Genomic DNA, 24469 nt, shown 5'->3' on the forward strand with positions numbered 1-24469 from the left:
CTAACCCTTATCCTTACCATAACATTAACCCTTCACACTAACCCTTATCCTTACCATAACCTTAACCCTTCACACTAACCCTTATCCTTACCACAACCTTAACCCTTCACACTAACCCTTATCCTTACCACAACCTTAACCCTTCACACTAACCCTTATCCTTACCACAACCTTAACCCTTCACACTAACCCTTATCCTTACCATAACCTTAACCCTTATCCTTACCATAACCCTTCACACTAACCCTTATCCTTACCACAACCTTAACCCTTCACACTAACCCTTATCCTTACCACAACCTTAACCCTTCACACTAACCCTTATCCTTACCATAACCTTAACCCTTATCCTTACCATAACCTTAACCCTTCACACTAACCCTTATCCTTACCATAACCTTAACCCTTCACACTAACCCTTATCCTTACCATAACCTTAACCCTTCACACTAACCCTTATTCTTACCATAACCTTAACCCAAACCACTAACCCTTAACCCTAATTGTAACTCTAACCCTAGACCTAACCCCTAAATTTAAAATAGCCTTTGTCCTCATGGGGATGTGGAAAATGTCCCCACGAGAATGTTCATTGTTTTACTATCCTTGTGGGGATTTTGGGGCATTTTAGGTCCACGCAAGGATAAAAGAACCAACCAACCCACACACACCCACACCAACTCAAAGAAAGCACAACTACTCAATTCAGATCAACACAGGCTGATTCAAAGAAAAAACAATCAAACTAGGTTTTGGACTAGAATCTGACTTTAAAACATCCAACACAATGAGTTCTGGGCTGCGTTCAGTACAAAGAGACGTAATGCAATATTCAACTAAATGGAAACAGTGCTGTGCTGAACAACCAGTTGAAAAACGGGGAGCGGTTGGGTTGGTGGTTGGGGAATGCTATCAGCATGGCTGCTGCCCTTTAAATGCGTCACTTATTGCTCTAAGCCACATACCACCACACCCACCAAACGGAGCAAACGTCCCTCAAAGTCTGTTCAAGAACGTTGAAGAGCACTTTGGGGAAACGTGTCGTTCAGTACAAGCGCAACGTTACACAACGCAGCAAATCTTTAAGCAAACTGAACAAACCCCTGATCTTGCCAAAGATTAGAATTGAGGTCATGCAAGCTTTTGAGTTGAGTGGTATCACATTAAATCCCCACACTTTGAGATACAAAGACCAAGCTGTGATACCATTTCACTCTCTAAAAACAGAACTCATATGGGATACCGAACTTTAAAAGAAAGAAAACACAAACACAGATAAATCATAAGCAAATCTGCTCACATATCCCAGCGCAGTTTCCTCTATGGAGAGAAGAGGGTTTGGACGAAACATAACGACACACACCGACAGAGACACACACCGACAGAGACACACACCGACAGAGACACACACCGACAGAGACACACAACGACAGAGACACACAACGACGACAACAGAAAAGAGGAAGAAAATAAAAGAAACAGACAACATCAGGTAAATAAAGGGATGGATAAAGATATGATCATGTGATACAGTGATGTGTGTGACAGCTGAATCCGCTGTGAGCAATCCTCACAATTCCTTAGACCAAGACAAATTGCCATACAACGTTGCTAAATAGTCTTTTTCATGAACTTACAAATAATAGTTCAACTCGGTTAGTCCACTCAGTAACAATGGTCACTACAATTGCGTCAGCGGTTGTGGCATTGTGTGTCGTGTGTACACGTGGGCTGCTCTCAGGGTGGCTTCAGCTGTCACACCTACACTGTGTCTCTGCAGTACAGAGGTAAAGCACAGAGGTACGACTCACAGCTCAAAGGCCCTGATACATCCTGTGTCTAAAGACAGACACCAAACACACTTCCTCTCTCTCTCGCTCTGATCTGTTGTGGCCGACATACTCAATGGAAAAACTCAGCTTTTAATAATAGGTATAGAAAACAGAGGTTTTAGATTGTGTGACAATAACGGTCTTTCTCTATCTCACACTCTTCCTCTCTCTCTCTGGAGCTGAGAGGAGGGGTCAGTGAATATGTCTCAGTAGATTATTGTTAGACACAGAATGCAGCGGGTGGTTGTGTGTGAGCCATCATGTATGTAAGGTAGAGGAAAAAACAACATCCTCCAATCAACTGCCTGCTGCACATAGAAGCGTTATAAACACAGAAGTGACGTGTGGCGTGTCTGTCAAAGGGAAGATTGTCTCTCAAATCTCACTCAAAGCTGTTTGTGTACCGCATGCTTTAACAGCGTATGTGGTGTCACACGTGGTGACATGCCAATTACTATTGCTACCTGTAATGGAAGACTCATTTCCCATAGATGCTGATACATCCTTCACTGTACTGGATGAGTCGTTGACAAGGTGGGCTCCTGGGGATGATTCTGTGTAACAGCAGCAAGCAGTTGGAGAGTGAGGATGCTGGCTTCGTGGCTTTGATGTAGAAGTTGCCCGTAACCATATCTGGGAACAGATAAGGATATCTGACCCTGTATCAGTGATTTAGGGCAACTTCTACATACTCATGTTTTGTGCCCCCCTCTTCTTGCCCTCCATCTGGGAACTGGGGTGTGGGGGAGAGGGGTTCGGCGGTACAGTAAAGACGTGTGCTACTCTACCTGACGCTGAGCTCACGCTGTGTGATGGAGGGATAGAGGGAGGAGTTGGAGGGATGGAAGGAGGAGTATGAGAGTCCGTGTGCAGGTGGGGCAAGGTCAATAGTACCGTGTCAAATAGGTAACACACCAATAACAACACATGCCTTCATTGGTAACGGGGGTGGAAGCGATTCCACTTCAATTTGTTCAACTTTAGGCGATGAACTGAAATTCCATTTTCGGAACAGAAAACATTTATTTTAATTTGTGAACTGGAATTTAATTTCCGTCGCCTGAATTGATATAGAACTGACACACCAACCCTGCTAGCTATTAGTGCATGTACCACAAGTCACAGAGCAAAACGCCTCTGGTCATGCTTTTAAATCTATACTTCATTTAGTATATTCTTCATTTTGTGTAATCTTTCTCAGGAAATCATGAAATGTAGAGCTATTACAGAAAATGCTTTCTTGTTCCACTAGAGGGAGAAATGGAGCTGGCATCCATCTGGTTAGCTGGAGATCTGGCATCAGTCTGGTTAGCTGGAGATCTGGCATCAGTCTGGTTAGCTGGAAAGCTGTAGATCTGGTGTCAGTCTTGTTAGCTGTAGATCTGGTATCAGTCTGGTTAGCTAGAGATCTGGCATCAGTCTGGTTAGCTGTAGATCTGGTATCAGTCTGGTTAGCTAGAGATCTGGCATCAGTCTGGTTAGCTAGAGATCTGGCATCAGGCTGGTTAGCTGTAGATCTGGTATCAGTCTGGTTAGCTGTAGATCTGGTGTCAGTCTGGTTAGCTGTAGATCTGGTATCAGTCTGGTTAGCTGTAGATCTGTCAAGCTGTATACAGTATAAGGAGAGATCAAGGGAGGAACTCTCACCTCCTCCAGCTGGCTGTGGACGTGCTGTACGATCAAGTCTATGGCCACCATGTTGCCTCCTCCTGCCAGTATACGACACACACAGGAAGGGGAAGTGACATTAGACAGTGATTATATTATGTTGTGTACATTATAATGGTTTAGGGGACTAAGTCGACTTTTTACGTTGTCTCCAATTGACGTCAATGCATGACTACGTCAACATTTGAGTTAAATGGAAGTTCTCCTCTGAATGTCTACATGTAAGGGAGAATATGTGTAAGCAAATGTGTGTGTGTGTGTGTGTGTGTGAGAGCACATGGTCATACATGTTACTTCAGTCAAATCAAATCAAATTTTATTTGTCACATACACATGGTTAGCAGATGTTAATGCGAGTGTAGCGAAATGCTTGTGCTTCTAGTTCCGACAATGCAGTAATAACCAACAAGTAATCTAACTAACAATTCCAAAACTACTACCTTAAAGACACAAGTGTAAGGGGATAAAGAATATGTACATAAAGATGTATGAATGAGTGATGGTACAGAGCAGCATAGGCAAGATACAGTAGATGGTATTGAGTACAGTATATACATATGAGATGAGTATGTAAACAGTCTGTGTGCTGGTTCCGAATCTTACCGCGTGGTACCACAATGTCCGCCAGTCGCATGGTTGGCTCGATGTACTGCTCAAAGGCGGGCTTCACAAACTTATTGTACTGTTTGATGACTCCATCGATGTCCCGGCCACGCTCTGTGATGTCCCTTTGCAGCCGACGCACCAGACGGATGTCTGAGTCAGTCTCCACAAAGATCTTCATGTCCAGCAGCTGTGGGGAGGGGAGAACACACACACACACCATGAGAAACACACACCATGAGAAACACAAACACACACACACACACCATGAGAAACACACATACACACACACACCATGAAAAACACACACACACACACACACACATGAGAAACACACACACACACCATGAGCACACACACACACACACACACACACACACACACACACACACACACACACACACACACACACACACACACACACACACACACACACACACACACACACACCATGAGACACACACACACCATGAGACACACACACACCAAGCCAAACACACACACACACCATGCCAAACACACACACACACACACACCATGCCAAACACACACACCATGAGACACACACACACCAAGCCAAACACACACACCATGCCAAACACACACACCATGAGAAACACACACATACACACACCATGAGAAACACACACACTGTGAGAAAAACACACATACACACACCATGAGAAACACACACACACCATGAGAAACACACACACACACCATGAGAAACACACACATACACCCACACACACATACACCCACACACACACGCTATGACAAACACACACCAAGCCAAACACATACACCATGAGAAACACACACACACACCATGCCAAACACACACACCATGAGAAACACACACACACACCATGAGAGACACACACACACTATGACAAACACACACACACTATGACAAACGCATACCAAGCCAAACACACACACCATGCCAAACACACACCATGGTGAACACACACACACACACACATACACACACACGAGAGGACTCACACACATACACAAACCATGACAAACACACACCGCCAATGTACAGGGACATTTGATTCTTACCTGTAACAGTTCTTTATCTGCAAAGGCCATGATTCCCTCAAAGATGATAACACTGGCTCCATACACTGTTTTCTGACAGGGATGAAACACGTTGTGGGTTTAGTATGATGTTGACTAGAGGTCGACCGATTATGATTTTTCAACGCCGATACTGATTATTGGATGACCAAAAAAGCTAATGCCGATTATTGGAGGACCAAAAAAGCCACTGCCGATTATTGGAGGACCAAAAAGCCGCTGCCGATTATTGGAGGCCCAAAAACCCGGCACCGATTAATCAGCCGATTGTTATGTATTTATTTGTAATAATGGGAATTACAACAATACTGAATGAACACTTATTTGAACTTAATATAATACATCAATAAAATCAATTTAGCCTCAAGTAGATAATGAAACATGTTCAATTTGGTTTAAATAATGCAAAAACAAAGTGTTGGAGAAGAAAGTAAAAGTGTGCCATGTAAGAAAGCTAACGTTTCAGTTCCTTGCTCAGAACATGAGAACATATGAACGCTGGTGGTTCCTTTTAACATGAGTCTTCAATATTCCCAGGTAAGACGTTTTAGGTTGTAGTTATTATAGGAATTATAGGACTATTTCCATCTATACCATTTGTATTTCATTAACCTTTGACTATTGGATGTTCTTATAGGCACTTTAGTATTGCCAGTGTAACAGTATAGCTTCCGTCCCTCTCCTCGCTCCTCCCTGGGCTCGAACCAGCAACACAACGACAACAGCCACCATCGAAGCAGCATTACCCATGCAGAGCAAGGAAAACAACCACTGCAAGGCTCAGAGCGAGTGACGTTTCAAACGCTATTGGCGCGCGCTAACTAGCTAGCAATTTCACTTTGGTTACACCTTGAAGTCACAAACAGTGCAATGCTTGACGCACAACGAAGAGCTGCTGGCAAAACGCACGAAAGTGCTGTTTGAAGGAATGTTTACGCGCCTGCTTCTGCCTACCACCTCTCAGTCAGATACAAGTATCTAAGTATGCTTGTATGCTCAGTCAGATTATATGCAACGCAAGACACGCTAGATAATATCTAGTAATATCATCAACCATGTGTAGCTAACTTGTGATTATGATTGATTGTTTTTTACAATATAAGTTTAATGCTAGCTAGCAACGTACCTTGGCTTACTGCATTCGCGTAACAGGCAGTCTCCTTGTGGAGTGCAAGAGACTCCTTGTGGAGTGCAAGAGAGAGGCAGGTCGTTATTGCGTTGGACTAGTTAACTGTAAAGGTGCAAGATTGGATCCCCCGAGCTGACAAGGTGAAAATCTGTCTTTCTGCCCCTGAACAAGGCAGTTAACCCACAGTTCCTAGGCCGCCATTGAAAATAAGAATGTGTTCTTAACTAACTTGCCTAGTTAAATAATAGCGATTTCTGATTGTTATGAAAACTTGAAATCGGCACTAATTAATCGGCCATTCCGATTAATCGGCCGACCTCTAATTTTAACACTTCCAGAAGTGTAGACCTAATGTCTGTGGTGTTTTTGGTAACAAGTCCACATTTCTGTGCTGTCACAATAGGTCCCTGTGCTGTTTATGTCTGGTAATGCCTATTAGTGAAACGTGACTGAGTTTCAACTCTCTATCTTCCCCAATGCTAATGCTTAACAGGGCTAATCTTCTCATAGTTATGGGATAAATATAAAACATGCCAAGACAAACATGAATGGCTGCCGCTGTGCATCTAGGATTGATTGGCAACTTAATGTCATAAAACGACTCCATAACTCCAGATGTTGAGTAATCTAGACCAAGATTACACTGCAATAACCCTACCCCAATATCTAGACCAAGATTACACTGTAATAACCCTAACCCAATATCTAGACCAAGATTACACTGCAATAATCCTACCCCAATATCTAGACCAAGATTACACTGCAATAACCCTACCCCAATATCTAGACCAAGATTACACTGCAATAATCCTACCCCAATATCTAGACCAAGATTACACTGCAATAACCCTACCCCAATATCTAGACCAAGATTACACTGCAATAACCCTACCCCAATATCTAGACCAAGATTACACTGCAATAACCCTACCCCAATATCTAGACCAAGATTACACTGCAATAATCCTACCCCAAAATCTAGACCAAGATTACACTGCAATAACCCTACCCCAATATCTAGACCAAGATTACACTGCAATAACCCTACCCCAATATCTAGACCAAGATTACACTGCAATAACCCTACCCCAATATCTAGACCAAGATTACACTGCAATAACCCTACCCCAATATCTAGACCAAGATTACACTGCAATAACCCTACCCCAATATCTAGACCAAGATTACACTGCAATAACCCTACCCCAATATCTAGACCAAGATTACACTGCAATAACCCTACCCCAATATCTAGACCAAGATTACACTGCAATAACCCTACCCCAATATCTAGAACAAGATTACACTGCAATAACCCTACCCTAATATCTAGACCAAGATTACACTGCAATAACCCTACCCCAATATCTAGACCAAGATTACACTGCAATAACCCTACCCCAATATCTAGACCAAGAAAACACTGCAATGTGGGGGGGCATTTCTGTGTGTGTGTGTGTGTGTGTGTGTCCTCACCCAGTCCTTCTGGCGTCCGTGTGTGGTGAAGTCATACACAGGGATCTTTACACTCTTGCCCAGTTTGAGTTTCCTTAGTGTGTGTGCCAGCAGGCCAAAGTCAAAGGCATCCGGGTGGTCAAAGTTGTAGTCATTACTGGCTGCCGTGACCTGCTGCTCAGGAGTCAGAACCTACACACAACATTGGATGAATATTAAAACAACTTTAAATCATGGCCGTTTCACAAGCAGAAGGACATCCCTGAAAAATCAGTGGATGGAAGCATGAAGATAACACAGGTACACAGTCATGTGCACGTGGACGTCCATGTCCACACACTCACCCTATCGGAGTGCCTCTCAACTAAGCTTGACTAAATTTAGGCGAGACGGGAATGCTGTGTCCCTCCTGTGAGGACTGTGCCAGAAGGTGTGTGTGTGTGTGTGTGTGTGTGTGCAAGCGCATGCACATTGCACTGGACCGTAGCCAGCCCTTTCAAACTCGAGCCCTGGTATTTGGAACTCTCCTACCCCCTCCTCTCGTGGTTCCATCATAAGCACTTTGTAAGTAATAGTGTCATAGAAATCCAGCCACTCCAGGGCTTCTCCAGAACCAAGATGGGCCTGGGGAGCCAGAATGAGAGGTGTGATATCTCACAGTGGATATCCATTCATATGGAGTGAGCAGGAGTTAGAAGTTTCCCCAGATCACTGTAACATGGTCAGTACATTTTGAAGTCCCCCTAATGGTTAAGGTTTAGATTTGGGTTAGGGTAAACTGAACCTAGATCTGTGATGAATGGCAACTACCACTGCTGCTGATGTTCTACATGGAAATGTTTTTTGGTTAACTCACAACTGGTATTTGGTATCTTAAAGTGGCATTAGTTAAGATCCAAAGGTGGCTGGTAAAGCTGGTAACCTACAGTAAAGCTGGTGACCTACAGTAAAGCTAGTAGAGCTGCAGTAAAGCTGGTGAGGTACAGTAAAGCAGGTAGAGCTGCAGTAAAGCTGGTGACCTACAGTAAAGCTAGTAGAGCTGCAGTAAAGCTGGTGACCTACAGCAAAGAAGGTAGAGCTGCAGTGAAGCTGGTGACCTACAGTAAAGCATGTAGAGCTGCAGTAAAGCTGGTGACCTACAGTAAAGCTAGTAGAGCTGCAGTAAAGCTGGTGACCTACAGTAAAGCATGTAGAGCTGCAGTAAAGTCAGGCTGTCACTCTGTTACATAACACAGTAAGGGGAAGCTGATGACTCTTTTAATGATGGTTGGTTGGCCAATATCATTCTCCTCTTGTCTTCACCCTCGCTCACCCAAATGTTGCTTTTTTCCCCCCTCTCTCATTTTACATCTACCCTCTTATCCCCTCAGGGATCTTTCCATCTCTTCAAAAGCCTGGCCACTCAGGGTAGAGAGACAGTGAGCGATAGAGAGGGGGAGTAGAGCGAGATCGAGAGAATGGGATTACATGGTATTAAAACACTGTAGAAAACCATCTCCAGATCTCATTCAGATTTTGAGGGGAGTGAGAGGGAAGCTGTACAGTGCATGAGTGCTGCTGTGTTGTTATTGTGCTGTTATTGTTCTGTTAAATATGTTGTTATTGTGTTGTTATTGTCAAATAAAATAAAATAGTATTTGTCACATGCGCTGAATAGAAAAATTATTAAAATTAAAAATTAAAATTATTATTGATTTTGTATTTCTTTTTTGTCAATGTAAATTGTCTGGGTAGCCATTTGATGAACTGTTCAGAGTCTTATGGCTTGGGGATATAAGCTGTTAAGGAGCCATTTGGACGTAGACTTGGAGCTCCGATACCACTTGTCGTGCGGTAGCAGAGAGAACAGTCTATGACTTGGGTGAATGGGCCTTCCTCCTTTTTTGGGCCTTCCTCTGACACCACCTAGTATATAGGTGCTGGACGGCGGGATCTTGGCCCAATAGATGTACTGAGCCATACGCACTAGCCTCTGTAGTGCCTTGCGGTCGGAGGCCGAGCAGTTGCCATACCAGGTGGTGATGCAACCCGTCAGGATGCTCTCGATGGTGCAACTGTAGATCTTTTTAAGGATCTGGGGACCCATGCCAAATTTTCTGTCTCCTGATGGGAAATATGTTTTGTCGTGCCCTCTTCACGACAGTCTTGGTGTGTTTAGACCATGATAGTTTGTTGGTGATGTGGACATCAAGGAACTTAAAACTCTCGACCCACTACACTACAGCCCCGTCGATGTGAAAGGGGGCGTGTTCGGCCCTCCTTTTCCTGTATTCCACGATCAGCTCCTTTGTCTTGCTCATATTGAGGGAGAGGTTGTTGTCCTGGCACCAAACTAACAGGTCTCTGACCTCCTCCATATAGGCTGTCTCATCATTGTCATTGTTGGTGATCAGACTGTTGTGTCGTCAGCAAACTTAATTATGGTGTTGGAGTCGTGCTTGGCCATGCAATCATGGCTGAACAGGGAGTACAGGAGGGGACTAAGCACGTACCCCTGAGGGGCCCCCGTGTTGAGGATCAGGGTGGCAGATGTTTTGTTGCCTACCCTTACCACCGGGGGCGGCCTGTCAGGACGTCCAGGATCCAGTTGCAGAGGGAGGTGTTTAGTCCCAGGGTCCTTAGCTTAAGAGGCGACTCCGGGATGCTGGCCTTCTAGGCAGAGTTCCTCTGTCCAGTGTCTGTGTTATTTTGCCCATCTTAATCTTCTATTTCTAGCCACCGTGCTTCTACACCTGCATTGCTTGCTGTTTGGGGTTTTAGGCTGGGTTTCTGTACAGCACTTTGAGATATCAGCTGATGTATTAAGGGCTATATAAATAAATTTGATTTGATTTGATATTTTTATTGGCCAGTCTGAGATATGGCTTTTTCTTTGCAACTCTGCCTAGAAGGCCAGCATCCCGGAGTTGCCTCTTCACTGTTGAAGTTGAGACTGGTGTTTGCGGGTACTATTTAATGAAGCTGCCAGTTGAGGACTTGTGAGGTGTCTGTTTCTCAAACTAGACTAATGTACTTGTCCTCTTGCTCATTTGGGCCTCCCACCTCCTCTTTCTATTCTGGTTAGGGCCAGTTTGCACTGTTCTGTGAAGGGAGTAGTACACAGCATTGTACGAGATCTTCAGTTTCTTGGCAATTTCTCGAATGGAATAGCCTTCATTTTTCAGAACAAGAATAGACTGACGAGTTTCAGAAGAAAGTTCTTTTTTTCTGGCCATTTTGAGGCTGTAATCGAATCCACAAATTCTGATGTTCCAGATACTCAACTAGTCTAAAGAAGGCCAGTTGTATTGTTTCTTTAATCAGTTTTCAGCGGTGCTAACATACTTGCAAAAGGGGTTTCTAATGATCAATTAGCCTTTTAAAATGATAAACTTTGCTAACACAACGTGCCATTGGAACACAGGAGTGATGGTTGCTGATAATGTATGCCTATGTAGATATTCCATTGAAAAAATCTACCGTTTCCAGCTACAGTGGTCATTCACAACAAAAACCATGTCTACACTGTATTTCTGATTAAATTGATGTTATTTTAATGGACCAAAAATGTGCTTTTCTTTCAAAAACAAGGACATTTCTAAGTGACCCCAAACTTTTGAAGGTAGTGTATAGATTCTGGGTGTAGTTACCCATTAATTCCAGTGTACACCTAGCAAGAGGCTGTTGTTAAGCTGTGTTTCTGTAGAGCACATGTGGGAGAGTGATACAAATAACCATGACATCATTCGGCCAGGTAAGTCTACTTTGTAATGAACATTTAATTGAGAAGGTTTTTGGGAAAATCTTTCCATTTCCCAGAAGACTTTTCATGAGCATTATTGCTAACGGATACACAGACGCGCACCACACACACAGATGGGGAATTCTTGTACGAATCACTGACGCATTCTATTCATGTCTTATGATAAACTTGGGCAAAATAATACATTTTCAGAACATTTAGTTGGTTCCTTACTATGTTCAATACATTTTTGAATATTGTTGAATTACGTTTTAATGTCTGGATTCCGTGATTTCGTCTGCATTCTTCGGATTTTATAGTGCCCTACACAAGCACACACACATGCACACACACACACCTTGTAGAAGGAGTCCATGGAGAGCAGGACCACCCAGGGGACATCCAGAGCCTCTATGATCTTCCTGGCTACAGTGGTCTTCCCTGAGGCACTGCCCCCACACAGACCTGCAGGACACACAGGGCACAATGGAAACTCGGTGAGATGAACGAGGTAGACCACTTAAAAGTCCTTGGTTCAACTGAAAGTAGCTTTTCAATGTCTACAGTAACTGAACCAGTCTCTTTTATCAGCAGAGCACTATCTGAAACATTTCTGTTCAGTGGTGTAGAAACCCCTCCTGTCGTGTTCAAATATCAAATAATGACTTACGATGGGGCATCAATAACCGTTATCAGTTAACACATTGATGCTTATTCCCAAGAAAGTCAGGTTTCCTCTTGTAGCAGATGTTATCCCCTCTGCTTTCTAAAACAAAGCACAGGCACCCACGGCATCATAGAACAGCATTCAGGTGCATGACGTTGTGACAGTAATACGCAGTTTCATTCACAAGCAATTTGATCAGGAATAGAGCGCTGTGGATAGCCCTGCAGCTGATCTTAACCCTGTGACGTTCACCATGGCATATGTGTGTCTTGACTTAGAGGGTTTGGGAAACAGGAGACAGGTCATTTTCTCACATAAAATAGACAACGAAGCATTATTCTATTAAATAATCCTGAGGGTTCCTACCGATGACGAAGGCCTCTTTGGACTGGGTTCCGTGTTCGTTATACCAGGGTGGGCGGCCGGCTGTGTAGATTGTCCTCTTGGATGTCCGTAGCAGGGGCGGTTCTGACTTGCACTGGCTGGTAGTCCGTTTCCTTGGTGACAGCCCAGAGCTAACGGAGGTGAGGAGTCTGTCCAGGGAGCCCTCTCCGCCCCCGCTGCAAAATAATGAGGCAGAAGAGCAACATGTCACTTCCTCTTAACTTCAGCAGTATGAAAAAAACCTGACACACTTTTGGTGTGAACTATCCCTGTAAAACGCAGAATGTGTGAATATCAGTTTTGAAAAGACAGCTCAAAGTTTGTGAATTGTTATCACAATTAGAGGTCGACTGATTAATCGGAATGGCCGTTTAATTAGGGCCGATTTCAAGTTTTCATAACAATCGGAAATCTGTATTTTTGAACGCCGATTTTGCCGATTTATAAAAAAAAAGATATATATTATTTTTACAACTTTATTTAATTTTTATTTAACTAGGCAAGTCAGTTAAGAACACATTCTTATTTTCAATGACGGCCTAGGAACGTTGGGTTAACTGCCTTGTTCAGGGGTAGAACGACAGCTCAGGGATTCAATCTTGCAACCTTACAGTTAACTAGTCCAACGCTCTAACCACCTGCCTCTCATTGCACTCCACGAGGAGTTACGCGAATGCAGTAAGCCAAGGTAAGTTGCTAGCTAGCATTAAACTTATCTTATAAAAAACAATCAATCAATCATAATCACTATTTATAACTACACATGGTTGATGATATTACTAGTTTTATCTAGTGTGTGCTGCATTGCATAGAATCGATGCGGTGCGCATTTGCGAAAAATGACTGTCGTTGCTCCAACGTGTACCTAACCATAAACATCAATGCCTTTCTTAAAATCAATACACAGAAGCATATATTTTTAAACCTGCATATTTAGCTAAAAGAAAGGTTAGCAGACAATATCAACCAGGTGAAATTGTGTCACTTCTCTTGTGTTCATTGCACGCAGATTCAGGGTATATGCAACAGTTTGGGCCGCCTGGCTCATTGCGAACTAATTTGCCTGAATTTTACGGAATTATGACATAACATTGAAGGTAGTGCAATGTAACAGGACTATTTAGACTTATGGATGACATCCGTTAAGATAAAATACCGAACATGTAATGGATCTCATCCTCCTCTTCTGAGGAGGAGTAGCGAGAAGGATCGGAGGACCAATGCGCAGCGTCGTAAGTGTCCATAATGTTTAATCAAAACACAACAGAACACTGGAACAAAACAATAAACGTGAATAAACGAAACAGTCCTGTGTGGCAACAAGCACTGACACGGAAGAAAACACCCACAACTCAAAAGTGAAACCAGGCTACCTAAGTATGATTCTCAATCAGGGACAACGATTGACAGTGCGTTTTGCCAGCAGCTCTTCACAATGCTTCAAGCATTGAGCTGTCTATGACTTCAAGCCTATCAACTCCCGAGATTAGGCTGGTGTAACCGATGTGAAATGGCTAGCTAGTTAGCGGGGTCCGTGCTAATAGCGTTTCAAACGTCACTCACTCTGAGACTTGGAGTAGTTGTTCCCCTTGCCCTGCAAGGGCCGCGGCTTTTGTGGAGCGATGGGTAACGATGCTTCGAGGGTGGCTGTTGTCGATGTGTTCCTGGTTCGAGCACAGGTAGGGGCGAGGAGAGGAACGGAAGCTATACTGTTACACTGGCAATACTAAAGTGCCTATAAGACCATCCAATAGTCAAAGGTATATGAAATACAAATGGTATAGAGAGAAATAGTCCTATAATTCCTATAATGACTACAACCTAAAACTTCTTACCTGGGAATATTGAAGACTCATGTTAAAAGGAACCACCAGCGTTCATATGTTCTCATGTTCTGAGCAAGGAACTTAAACGTTAGCTTTTTTACACACACTTTTACAATCTTCTCCAACACTTTGTTTTTGCATTATTAAAACCAAATTGAACATGTTTCATTATTTATTTGAGGCTAAATTGATTTTATTGATGTATTGTATTAAGTTAAAATCAGTGTTCATTCAGTATTGTTGTAACTGTCATTATTACAAAAAAAAAAAAGCAAATAAATCGGCCGATTAATCGGTATCGGCTTCTTTTGGCCCTCCAATAATCGTTATCGTTATTGAAAAATAATCATCGGTCGACCTCTAATCACAATACCAGCATATGTTCTTTTGGACTTTGGACCAAGCAACAAAAATGACTGCATATACAACAAAACGCTGCATAGAACACACTGATATATGTGAGGACCATCAGGAGAGATGCAGAAAGGCATTATGGGATATGTTGTTGTTTATGTTGGGACAACAGAAAACATTTCACAACAGTCACTTTTGTAAAAATACCTGTCTGATTTGGGCTGTAATAAACATTACTGACGTGATTCAGTATCACTGACAATGGCAACACCTCCATATCTATACTTCTACATTGATTAACACAGAGAACCAACCATCAGAAGGAATCAGTCATCAATGATCGCATGTTGCTTTTTACGATGGACCCTTGATCAGTGCTCTGTTTACTCCAAGTACATTGTTTAGCCTGAGTATACTGCTTCCTATACAAACCACTGAATATAAGTCAATCATGTGATAGAATCAATCCCCATCCCCTTTTCTCCATTTCTTCCCCTCTTCTCAAAAACTTTCTCAAGGGTACGCAAGCTCACATCACAGTTACCATGCACATTAACACAGACAGGTTGCTGGTTTCTAAGACAAATGCAAGAACACTGGTTGGTTGTGTAAGTGTGACCTGAGGCTAAGCCTTTGACCCCTGAGAGTCAGCTTGTCTTCACTGGTGGGAGGAAGGGGACTGTTGTGTCTGTTGTTGATCAGGGTTACAGTACATCAACACTTGGATAGTTGCAACATAAAACAAATGAAACCCTGCTTATATGACTAGTATAACTCCTTATTTTAGTTACCACTAACTACTGAAATGCCTACCTTTGCTAAATAGACTCATAAACATGGCAAGGATCTTGCAAGATGAGCTCTCTTAGCAGACCCATCTTTGACAGAGAGAGTATAATGCTTCATTCATAACCAAGTGGGAATTTACCACATACGACTGGGAAAAATCCAATTGAATGCCCCTCCAACTGGTAATTACTAGTGGGACTCCTCTATCATCCAGAGCTCCTACTTTCCCACAAGCTAACCTCTGATGTCACCTACAGTGGTTCGTCCTTTAAAAGTTGTAGCGTACTGAATTCTATGGCACGTTATTTAAGTGTGAACCACTGGTACCATTAATGCTAGTTAGTGCCAGTTTGACCACCAGAGGGCATATTTATCAAATAATAGCCTTTAATAGTGGCTGTACTAGAGATTTTAAAATCTTTTTTTGTAAGAACATAGCATATGGGACTGATTTTAAGAAATGCTGCATAATTAATTAGCTTAACTTCTTGGTGACAGGGGGCAGTATTTTCACGTCCGGATGAAATGCATGCTCAAATTCAACTGTCTGCTACTCATCCCCAGAAGATAAGATATGCATATTATTAATAGATTTGGATAGAAAACATGCTGAAGTTTCTAAAACTGTTTGAATCATGTCTGTGAGTATAACAGAACTTATGTAGCAGGCGAAACCCAGAGGACAAGCAATTTAGATTTTTTTTGGGGGGGTCACTCTTTTTTCAATGGGTTTTCATTGCGAATCCAGATTTCTAAGGAGCCTACTTGCAGTTCCTACCGCTTCCACTGGATGTCACCAGTCTTTAGAAATTGGTTGAGGTTTTTTCTTTGTGTAATGAAGAAGTAGCCCTGTTCAAAACGAGGGTCACTTCAAGTGTACTGTTAGATAGAGGCGCGTGACCAGAAAGTTAGAGTCAGTTTGTTTTCTTCCTGAATTGAACACAGATCATCCCGTCTTCAATTTTATCGATTATTTACTTTAAAAAATACCTAAAGTTGTATTACAAAAGTAGTTTGAAATGTTTTGGCAAAGTTTACAGGTAACTTTTGAGATATTTTGTAGTGTGCAAGTTGGAACCAGTGTTTTTCTGGATCAAACGCGCCAAATAAATGGACATTTTGGATATATATCGACGGAATTAATCGAACAAAAGGACCATTTGTGATGTTTACGGAACATATTGGTGTGCCAACAAAAGAAGCTCGTCAAAGGTAAGGCATGATTTCTATTTTTATTTTTTATATTTTTTATTTTGTGTCGCCCCTGCAGGGTTGAAATATGTTTTCTCTCTTTGTTTACGGAGGTGCTATCCTCAAATAATAGCATCGTTTGCTTTCGCTGAAAATACTTTTTGAAATCTGACATGTTGGCTGGATTCACAACAAGTGTAGCTTTAATTTGGTATCTTACATGTGTGATTTCATGAAAGTTTTATTTTTATAGTAATTTATTTGAATTTGGCGCTCTGTATTTTCACTGGCATTTGGCCAGGTGGGATGCTAGTCCCACATATCCCAGAGAGGTTAATATTACAGTGTTTCTATTCCAAGAAAAGTGAAAAACCCTCTGGATTTCCATTAGGATGGAACGGAAAATATGGCGCTGTACAACGTGACGGTCGGGAGTAGTCTACAGTACTGGGCTATTTAGCTAAATAATCCCTGTGTCGTGCTGGCACGCAGGAGACCGGGGCTCAATTCCCCGACGGGGAGGTAGTTGTAGGCTGTCCTTGTAAATAAGAATTTGTTCTTAACTGACTTGCCTAGTTAAATAAAGGTTACACTAAGAGCATGACATTTCTACATCCTAATTTTCGAATTCTAGTCTAACCACTACCCAAACGGAGATTCAGTGAAAATCTAAATCAAATTGATTATCAAGACCATTCTCCATGCTTGTCCCAGAGCAGCACAAAACGGTGCTAAAATAGTTGTAGGCTATTGCTTTAAATCCTTCAATATGCTCTTTAAAATAAGACCTACACCACTTTTAACAGCACATAACTCAACACTAGTGAGACTCATGTCGCCTACGGTAGGCCTACAGTATATCGAAAAATATGACGTGACTCTCTGCCAATAATTACACAGAGGATTGGAGGATATTTCTGTAATTCAGTGATATTTATTCCCATAGTAATTCGTTATGGGTCCATAACTGAATAAACATTAGCATTTTGAAAGAGTATTTTTATAATTATTTTATTAATGAAAGCATAAGATGCCATTATTAGTTACATTGTTTTAGTTTGAACCTGCTGACTGGCACTAAGAACAAAACAGCGGGAATGTTTTCCTAGTCAGCGCTATTATTAGTGCAATGCCCGTTAAAGTGTTGCCAGTGTGGCGGGGTGGGGGTCCACCCCCTAGCCCTTCCTCCTCCTCCCTTCCCCATGGGCTAGGTCGGTCTTCTGTGCGCAGCTCTGCAACCCATCCCATGCCCTCTGCCCTCGTGCCTTGAACCTTGCGCGCTTTCAGTGGATACAGCTGGAGAACTGCAAGGCAATCCCAATGTGCGCCACTCGGGAGCCATGACCATGACCAATATATATTGTCCTGCTAATAACAGGGTTATTAATATATCTGTGATAATATCCAACGGGCTTTTATATCATTCTAAATTAATAATAATAATCTCTTAGCTGAAAAAAAAATATTTTGGAGATGATTTTGTTTTCAAATAATGTAAAATGAGCGATAAAGGACATTCTTGATCACGGGGTGAGACATTATTACTAATTTGTAAATAAACCAAAAACCTAGTCATCTCATGGGTCTCCAAGTCAAGGACAGCACAGGTATTGAACCAGCATCTGTAGCAACATAGCTTGAGCTGCTATGCAGTCTCTTAGACCATTACACCACTCAGGCGCTGTACTAGTGTTGGACTAGTAACCGGAAGGTTGCAAGTTCAAACCCCCGTTCTGCCCCTGAACAGGCAGTTAACACACTGTTCCTAGGCCGTCATTGAAAATAAGAATTTGTTCTTAACTGACTTGCCTAGTTAAATAAAGGTTAAAAAATGACCGGTCGGGAGTGGCATACAGTACTACGGTAAGAGCAAAATAATCCTAATAAATAAAAATAATAAATAAAACCTTAGTGTAACAAGTAAGTAATACTGAAGTTGTGCACAGTTATCAGTTTCTTTTTAGGTTTTTGTCACCCATTCATTGTCAGAGACACAGTAGGACCCAAAAGCATAATCAGTGCTCTAACTCCCCCTTGCGCTGGTCTGGAGCAAAGAAGTGGTGACGCAGGGTACCGCACTAAACCACAAATGACCTCTAAGTCCCGCAGCATAATCACACAACTTTTAGTGGAGCAACCACTGTACTAAGGTAATTATCTTAATACCATCGTTTTCGGCAGTTATATGCAACAACAAAATATAATTTAATAAATGTATTCATGGTTTTGAACACTATCATTTGTTTACAAGCATGATAGCTGTAGTTTTAGTTTATGGTTTAAGCAACTTGTTCGCAACAAGTTCAAAGCATGTGAATGCTGGTATTTACGACTTCACAACTGATAAATTCCTACCTCCCACTTGGTTACGAACATAGCATTGGTACTTTGAACCTGCCAGTGTGAATTTGTATGCACATAATGGATATGCAAATCTAACACCAACCCAGACCCGATCGCTGGATGTCACAACATTAGAACAACTGTGATTGGTTCACAGGTACTTGCAACAGACATTTATACACGTAGACCTACAGAGTGCATTCGTTTTCATTGGACGCATGGGCATGGGATGGCATCAGACCAAGAGCTCAATACAGGGAGGTGGTGAGGGCATTCAAATGCATCTATTACTATTCTACCAAGATCGCAGCCCCAACTCAAACCACACAAAGACTGTCTGACATGGAACAGAATACGCTGAGTGGAAAGTGCTTAGTCCATTCCCTCCAAAATACTACAGCCACCATGACTCGACATGTGAAATGCAACTTTGTTCTTAAAACATGCCCACAATAAGGATAGTCAGCCTCACACTCATTTGATTCAACTCAGTAGGAAAATATGCCTAAACCACTCAGTCTCAGTCTCTGATCTAATTGAAGTCACCACCAGTACAATCCAGGACAACCAACCTAACCTATCACATTCCTAACAAGCCTTTTACAAAGCCATTATGTCTAGTGGCGGTTTAGCTGTCTTGCAGGATAGTCTGGTGCCTAAACCATTTGTCTAAACACACTTCTAGCTGTCTGCCTTGTAGCTCCACTAAACTTTTCTTTATTTCTCTCTTTATCTCCTATTCTCTCTCTCTCTCATTTCAATTCAATTCAATTTAAGGGCTTTATTGGCATGGGAAACATATGTCAACATTGCCAAATCAATTAACATCTCTCTCGCTCATTATATATTTATATATGTGTGTGTGTGTGTGTGTGTGTGTCCACCTACTTACTGTATTAAGCGAGAGATCCATACCTCTCCCTTAGAGGTTTGTAAGAACCCGGAACCCATTTCTGTGGTAGGAGAAAGTCCCGGGTAGGTAGGTACGTAGCAGATGTTCCTGCCTGTTCTGGACTTTCACTACCTGTGTGGCTCCACTCCCCTGTGCTACTCCACCCCACGGCTTTATAGCCTAAATACCTTCAAGTGGAACAAGCAAGGGGTCAAAGGTGGCAGGTAGACATCAGGGGGAAGGCAGCAAGGTTTGAAAAGCTCAGTGTTTTCATACCAGACCTATCCCACCCAAGGCAGCTTGGAGAGGGAGTGGGGAGAAGTGCATGGCAGCCTCTGCATATCATTTGTTTTCTGAATGTGCTTTTCCCATTCTTTATGAAAAGCAACACAGAGATCCATCCATACAAAGAAGGAGAGTTTATCTGGACTTTATACCATATCTATGGATATTTCAAAAATACAGATGGTATAATTTTCAATACCGTTAAAAATACTGTAAACAGTACCAGTCAAAAGTTTGGACACACCTACTCATTCAAGGGATTTTCTTTATTTATACTATTTTCTACATTGAAGAATAATAACAAAGGAATCAAATCGATGAAATAATTTGTGGAATTTCTTTCCTTCTAAATGAATTTGAGCCAACCAGTTGTGTTGTGACAAAGTAGGGTGGTATACTGAAGATACCCCTATTTGGTAAAAGGCACAGTCGATATTATGGCAAGAACAGCTCAAATAAGAAAAGAGAAATGACAGTCCATCATTACTATAAGACATGGAGGTGAGTCAATACGGAAAATGTCAAGAACTTTGAAAGTTTCTTCAAGTGCAGTCACAAAAACCCTCAAGCGCTTAGGATGAAACTGGCTCTTATGAGGACCGCCACAGGAAATTAAGACCCAGAGTTACCTCTGCTGCAGAGGATAAGTTCATTAGAGTTAACTGCACCTCAGATTGCAGTCCAAATAAATGCTTCACAGAGTTCAAGTAACAGACACATCTCAACATCAACTGTTCATAGGAGACTGCGTGAATCAGGACTTCATGGTCGAATTGCTGCAAAGAAACCACTACTAAAGGACACCAATAATAAGAAGAGACTTGCTTGGGCCAAGAAATATGAGCAATGAACATTAAACTGTTGGAAATCTGTCCTTTGGTTCCAACTGCCGTGTCTTTGTGAGACGCAGAGTAGGTGAATGGATGATCTCTGCATGTGTGGTTCCCACCGTGAAGAATGGAGGAGGAGCTGTGATGGTGCTTTGCTGGTGACCCTGTTGGGGATTTATTTAGAATTCAAGGCACTCTTAACCAGCATGGCTACCACAGCATTCTACAGCGATATACCATCCCATCGATATACCATCCCATCTGGTAGCAAGTTTTAAGTTCCTTGGCATACACATCACAGACAAACTGAATTGGTCCACTCACACAGACAGCATCGTGAAGAAGGCGCAGCAGCGCCTCTTCAACCTCAGGAGGCTGAAGAAATTCGGCTTGTCACCAAAAGCACTCACAAACTTCTACAGATGCACAATCGAGAGCATCCTGGCGGGCTGTATCACCGCCTGGTACGGCAACTGCACCGCCCTCAACCGTAAGGCTCTCCAGAGGGTAGTGAGGTCTGCACAACGCATCACCGGGGGCAAACTACCTGCCCTCCAGGACACCTACACCACCCGATGTTACAGGAAGGCCATAAAGATCATCAAGGACATCAACCACCCGAGCCACTGCCTGTTCACCCCGCTATCATCCAGAAGGCGAGGTCAGTACAGGTGCATCAAAGCTGGGACCGAGAGACTGAAAAACAGCTTCTATCTCAAGGCCATCAGACTGTTAAACAGCCACCACTAACATTGAGTGGCTGCTGCCAACACACTGACACTGACACTGACTCAACTCCAGCCACTTTAATAATGGGAATTGATGGGAAATGATGTAAATATATCACTAGCCACTTTAAACAATGCTACCTTATATAATGTTTACATACCCTACATTATTCATCGCATATGCATACGTATATACTGTACTCTATATCATCGACTGCATCCTTATGTAATACATGTATCACTAGCCACTTTAACTATGCCACTTTGTTTACATACTCATCTCATATGTATATACTGTACTCGATATCAGCTACTGTATCTTGCCTATGCTGCTCTGTCCCATCACTCATTCATATATCCTTATGTACATATTCTTTATCCCCTTACACCGTGTATAAGACAGTAGTTTTGGAATTGTTAGTTAGATTACTTGTTGGTTATTACTGCATTGTCGGAACTAGAAGCACAAGCATTTCGCTACACTCGCATTAACATCTGCTAACCATGTGTATGTGACAAATAAAATTTGATTTGATTTGGTTTGCGCTTAGTGGGACTATCATTTATTTTTCAACAGGACAATGACCCAACACATCTCCAGGCTGTGTAAGGTCTATTTGACCAAGAAGGAGAGTGATGGAGTGCTGCATCAGATGACCTGGCTTCCACAATCACCCACCCTCAACCCAATTGAGATGATTTGGAATGAGTTGGACTGCAGAGTGAAGGAAAAGCATCCAACAAGTGCACTGCATATGTGGGAACTCCTTCAAGACTGTTGGAAAAGCATTCCAGGTGAAGCTGGATGAGAGAATGCCAAGAGTGTGCAACGCTGTCATCAAGGCAAAGGGTGTCTGCTTTGAAGAATCTAAATGATAAAATACATTTTGGTTTGTTTAACACTTTTTTGGTTACTACATGATTCCATATGTGATATTTCATAGTGTTGATGTCTTCACTATTATTCTACAACGTAGAAAATAGTAAAAATAAAGAAAAACCCTGGAATGAGTAGGTGTGTCCAAACGTTTGACTGGTACTGTATATATTTGCACCCATCTCAGTAAACTAATTTATTGCGAAGGCCTAGACTGAAAGTCAATTTATGCTTGATCCGAAAATGTGGTAGGAGGCTCCATATGGAGGGTGGGATGCAATTGTGGAGCCTCCAGAGGCATGCAGAGGCCAAATCGAACTCATCGTCATGCGCCTCCCAAATGTTGTAATAATGCGGAGGGCTCTGTATAGCTCCGCATTGACATGATTGGTTGACGGTAGGTGGGGGCGGTACATCCTGTATAAACACAAACTGACTTCCTTGACAACAGCTCTGCACTGCTCCGTGAAGCGCAAGAATGAATGTATGAATGCCCTGACGTCTGCTGAGGCCATATCACAGTAAATGCTGCATGGCCAATGCAGACGTCAGATTGACCATGCGCCCAGATGTACAATGCACTTTTCTCTCCAGAATGTTCTATCTCCTGCCAATTTGTGCACATTCACTGTGTGAATTGTTTGCATTTGATTGTTAGTCTATATCAATTTCTAGTCCCATGTATCAGTAGCAGTACACTTACCGGCTACCACCCAGTTACTCAACCCTGTACCTCAGAGGCTGCTGCCCTGTACATAGACATGGAATCACTGGTCACTTTAATATGTTTACATTCTGCTTTACTCATTTCACATGTATATAATGTACTCTACTGTATTTTAGTCAATGCCACCACGGCATTGCTTGTCCTAACATTTATATATTTCTTAATTCCATTCTTTTACTTCTAGATTTGTGTGTATTGGTGTGAATTGTTAGATACTACTGCACTGTTGGAGCTTGGAACACAAGCATTTCGCTACACCCGCAATAACATCTGCTGCATCTGTGTATGTGACAAATAACATTTGATTTGAATTCCTAATCTACAATGTTTATTACTTTGGTTAAGGTAATTATTTTAACGCATTCAATATTATTATTCCAGTCTTCTTGTTCTCATTGTCTGAGTGGACACATTGTTTGCAGAGCGCACAACCTATGCTACACTTGTGAGAAACAAGTTTTAGTTTATTTCATCCCATTTACGAGTTTAGTCCATTTAGTAATTGTCTTTTGTTCAGAGCTATCCTGTCCATGTTGAGTAAGGACACACACACATAGAAGTAGGCCTATAGGCTACCTGAAAAATCTTTCCAGCTCTCAAAGTGAAACATGTTATGCTTAATAAGCCTACCTGATTACTTCTTATCAGTACTTGACTTGGACTGAAGTAGGTTCCAGTACTCATTTTGGGTGCCGGTACTGTTTATATTTAGGTGCAGGAGCTCCACAATACTTTTGATATGATATTCTGTAAGAGGAACAGGAGCTCAAGCAGGAGAACATTTGATGTGCCGGTACGCGGCTCCGGTGAGCTCCTCCCCAAGTCAAGCACTGCTTCTTATCCCTTGCACAAATAACCTACAGCTGTGTCTGTCATGAGAGGGGAAACTCTGTAAACTTGTATACAATGTTGCAAGTTCGCTAGTGCAAGCTTTGGGGCTGGACCCAAGTTAATAGTTGATACAATGTTTCAGGTTTGTTGCAGACTGGCCGTGTGTAGCCAATGTGATTTATAGGATATTTATTTTTTTCAGGATATTGTCTACCTGCTGGCTGCAATGCTTTTATTTGTTGTCTTTATTG

General features: G+C 42.2%; 1 protein-coding gene across 6 annotated transcripts in view; it reads right to left on the reverse strand.

Moving 5' to 3' along the window:
• The window catches only part of uckl1b (uridine-cytidine kinase 1-like 1b), a 52350-nt gene that overhangs the window by 9426 nt on the left and 18455 nt on the right, over window positions 1-24469 (reverse strand). For 4 of the 6 annotated variants that reach the window (XR_006079648.1, XM_024416841.2, XM_024416838.2 and 1 more), the window contains exons 2-8: window positions 12528-12721; window positions 11853-11959; window positions 7795-7965; window positions 5172-5243; window positions 4104-4293; window positions 3480-3541; window positions 1301-1320 (exon numbers count right to left, since the gene is read on the reverse strand). Coding sequence is in view for 5 of the 6 variants with exons in the window: in XM_024416841.2 (XP_024272609.1) it covers window positions 1301-1320; window positions 3480-3541; window positions 4104-4293; window positions 5172-5243; window positions 7795-7965; window positions 11853-11959; window positions 12528-12721 (816 nt within the window). In the remaining variant the exon portion in view is untranslated. Of the gene's footprint in view, window positions 1-1300; window positions 1321-2620; window positions 2638-3479; window positions 3542-4103; window positions 4294-5171; window positions 5244-7794; window positions 7966-11852; window positions 11960-12527; window positions 12722-19940; window positions 20071-24469 lie in introns of those variants that run through there. The other 2 variants (XM_024416839.2, XM_024416840.2) reach the window with 2 other exon arrangements.

The sequence above is a fragment of the Oncorhynchus tshawytscha genome, linkage group LG22, assembly GCF_018296145.1.
Source record: "Oncorhynchus tshawytscha isolate Ot180627B linkage group LG22, Otsh_v2.0, whole genome shotgun sequence".
Lineage (NCBI taxonomy): Eukaryota > Metazoa > Chordata > Actinopteri > Salmoniformes > Salmonidae > Oncorhynchus > Oncorhynchus tshawytscha.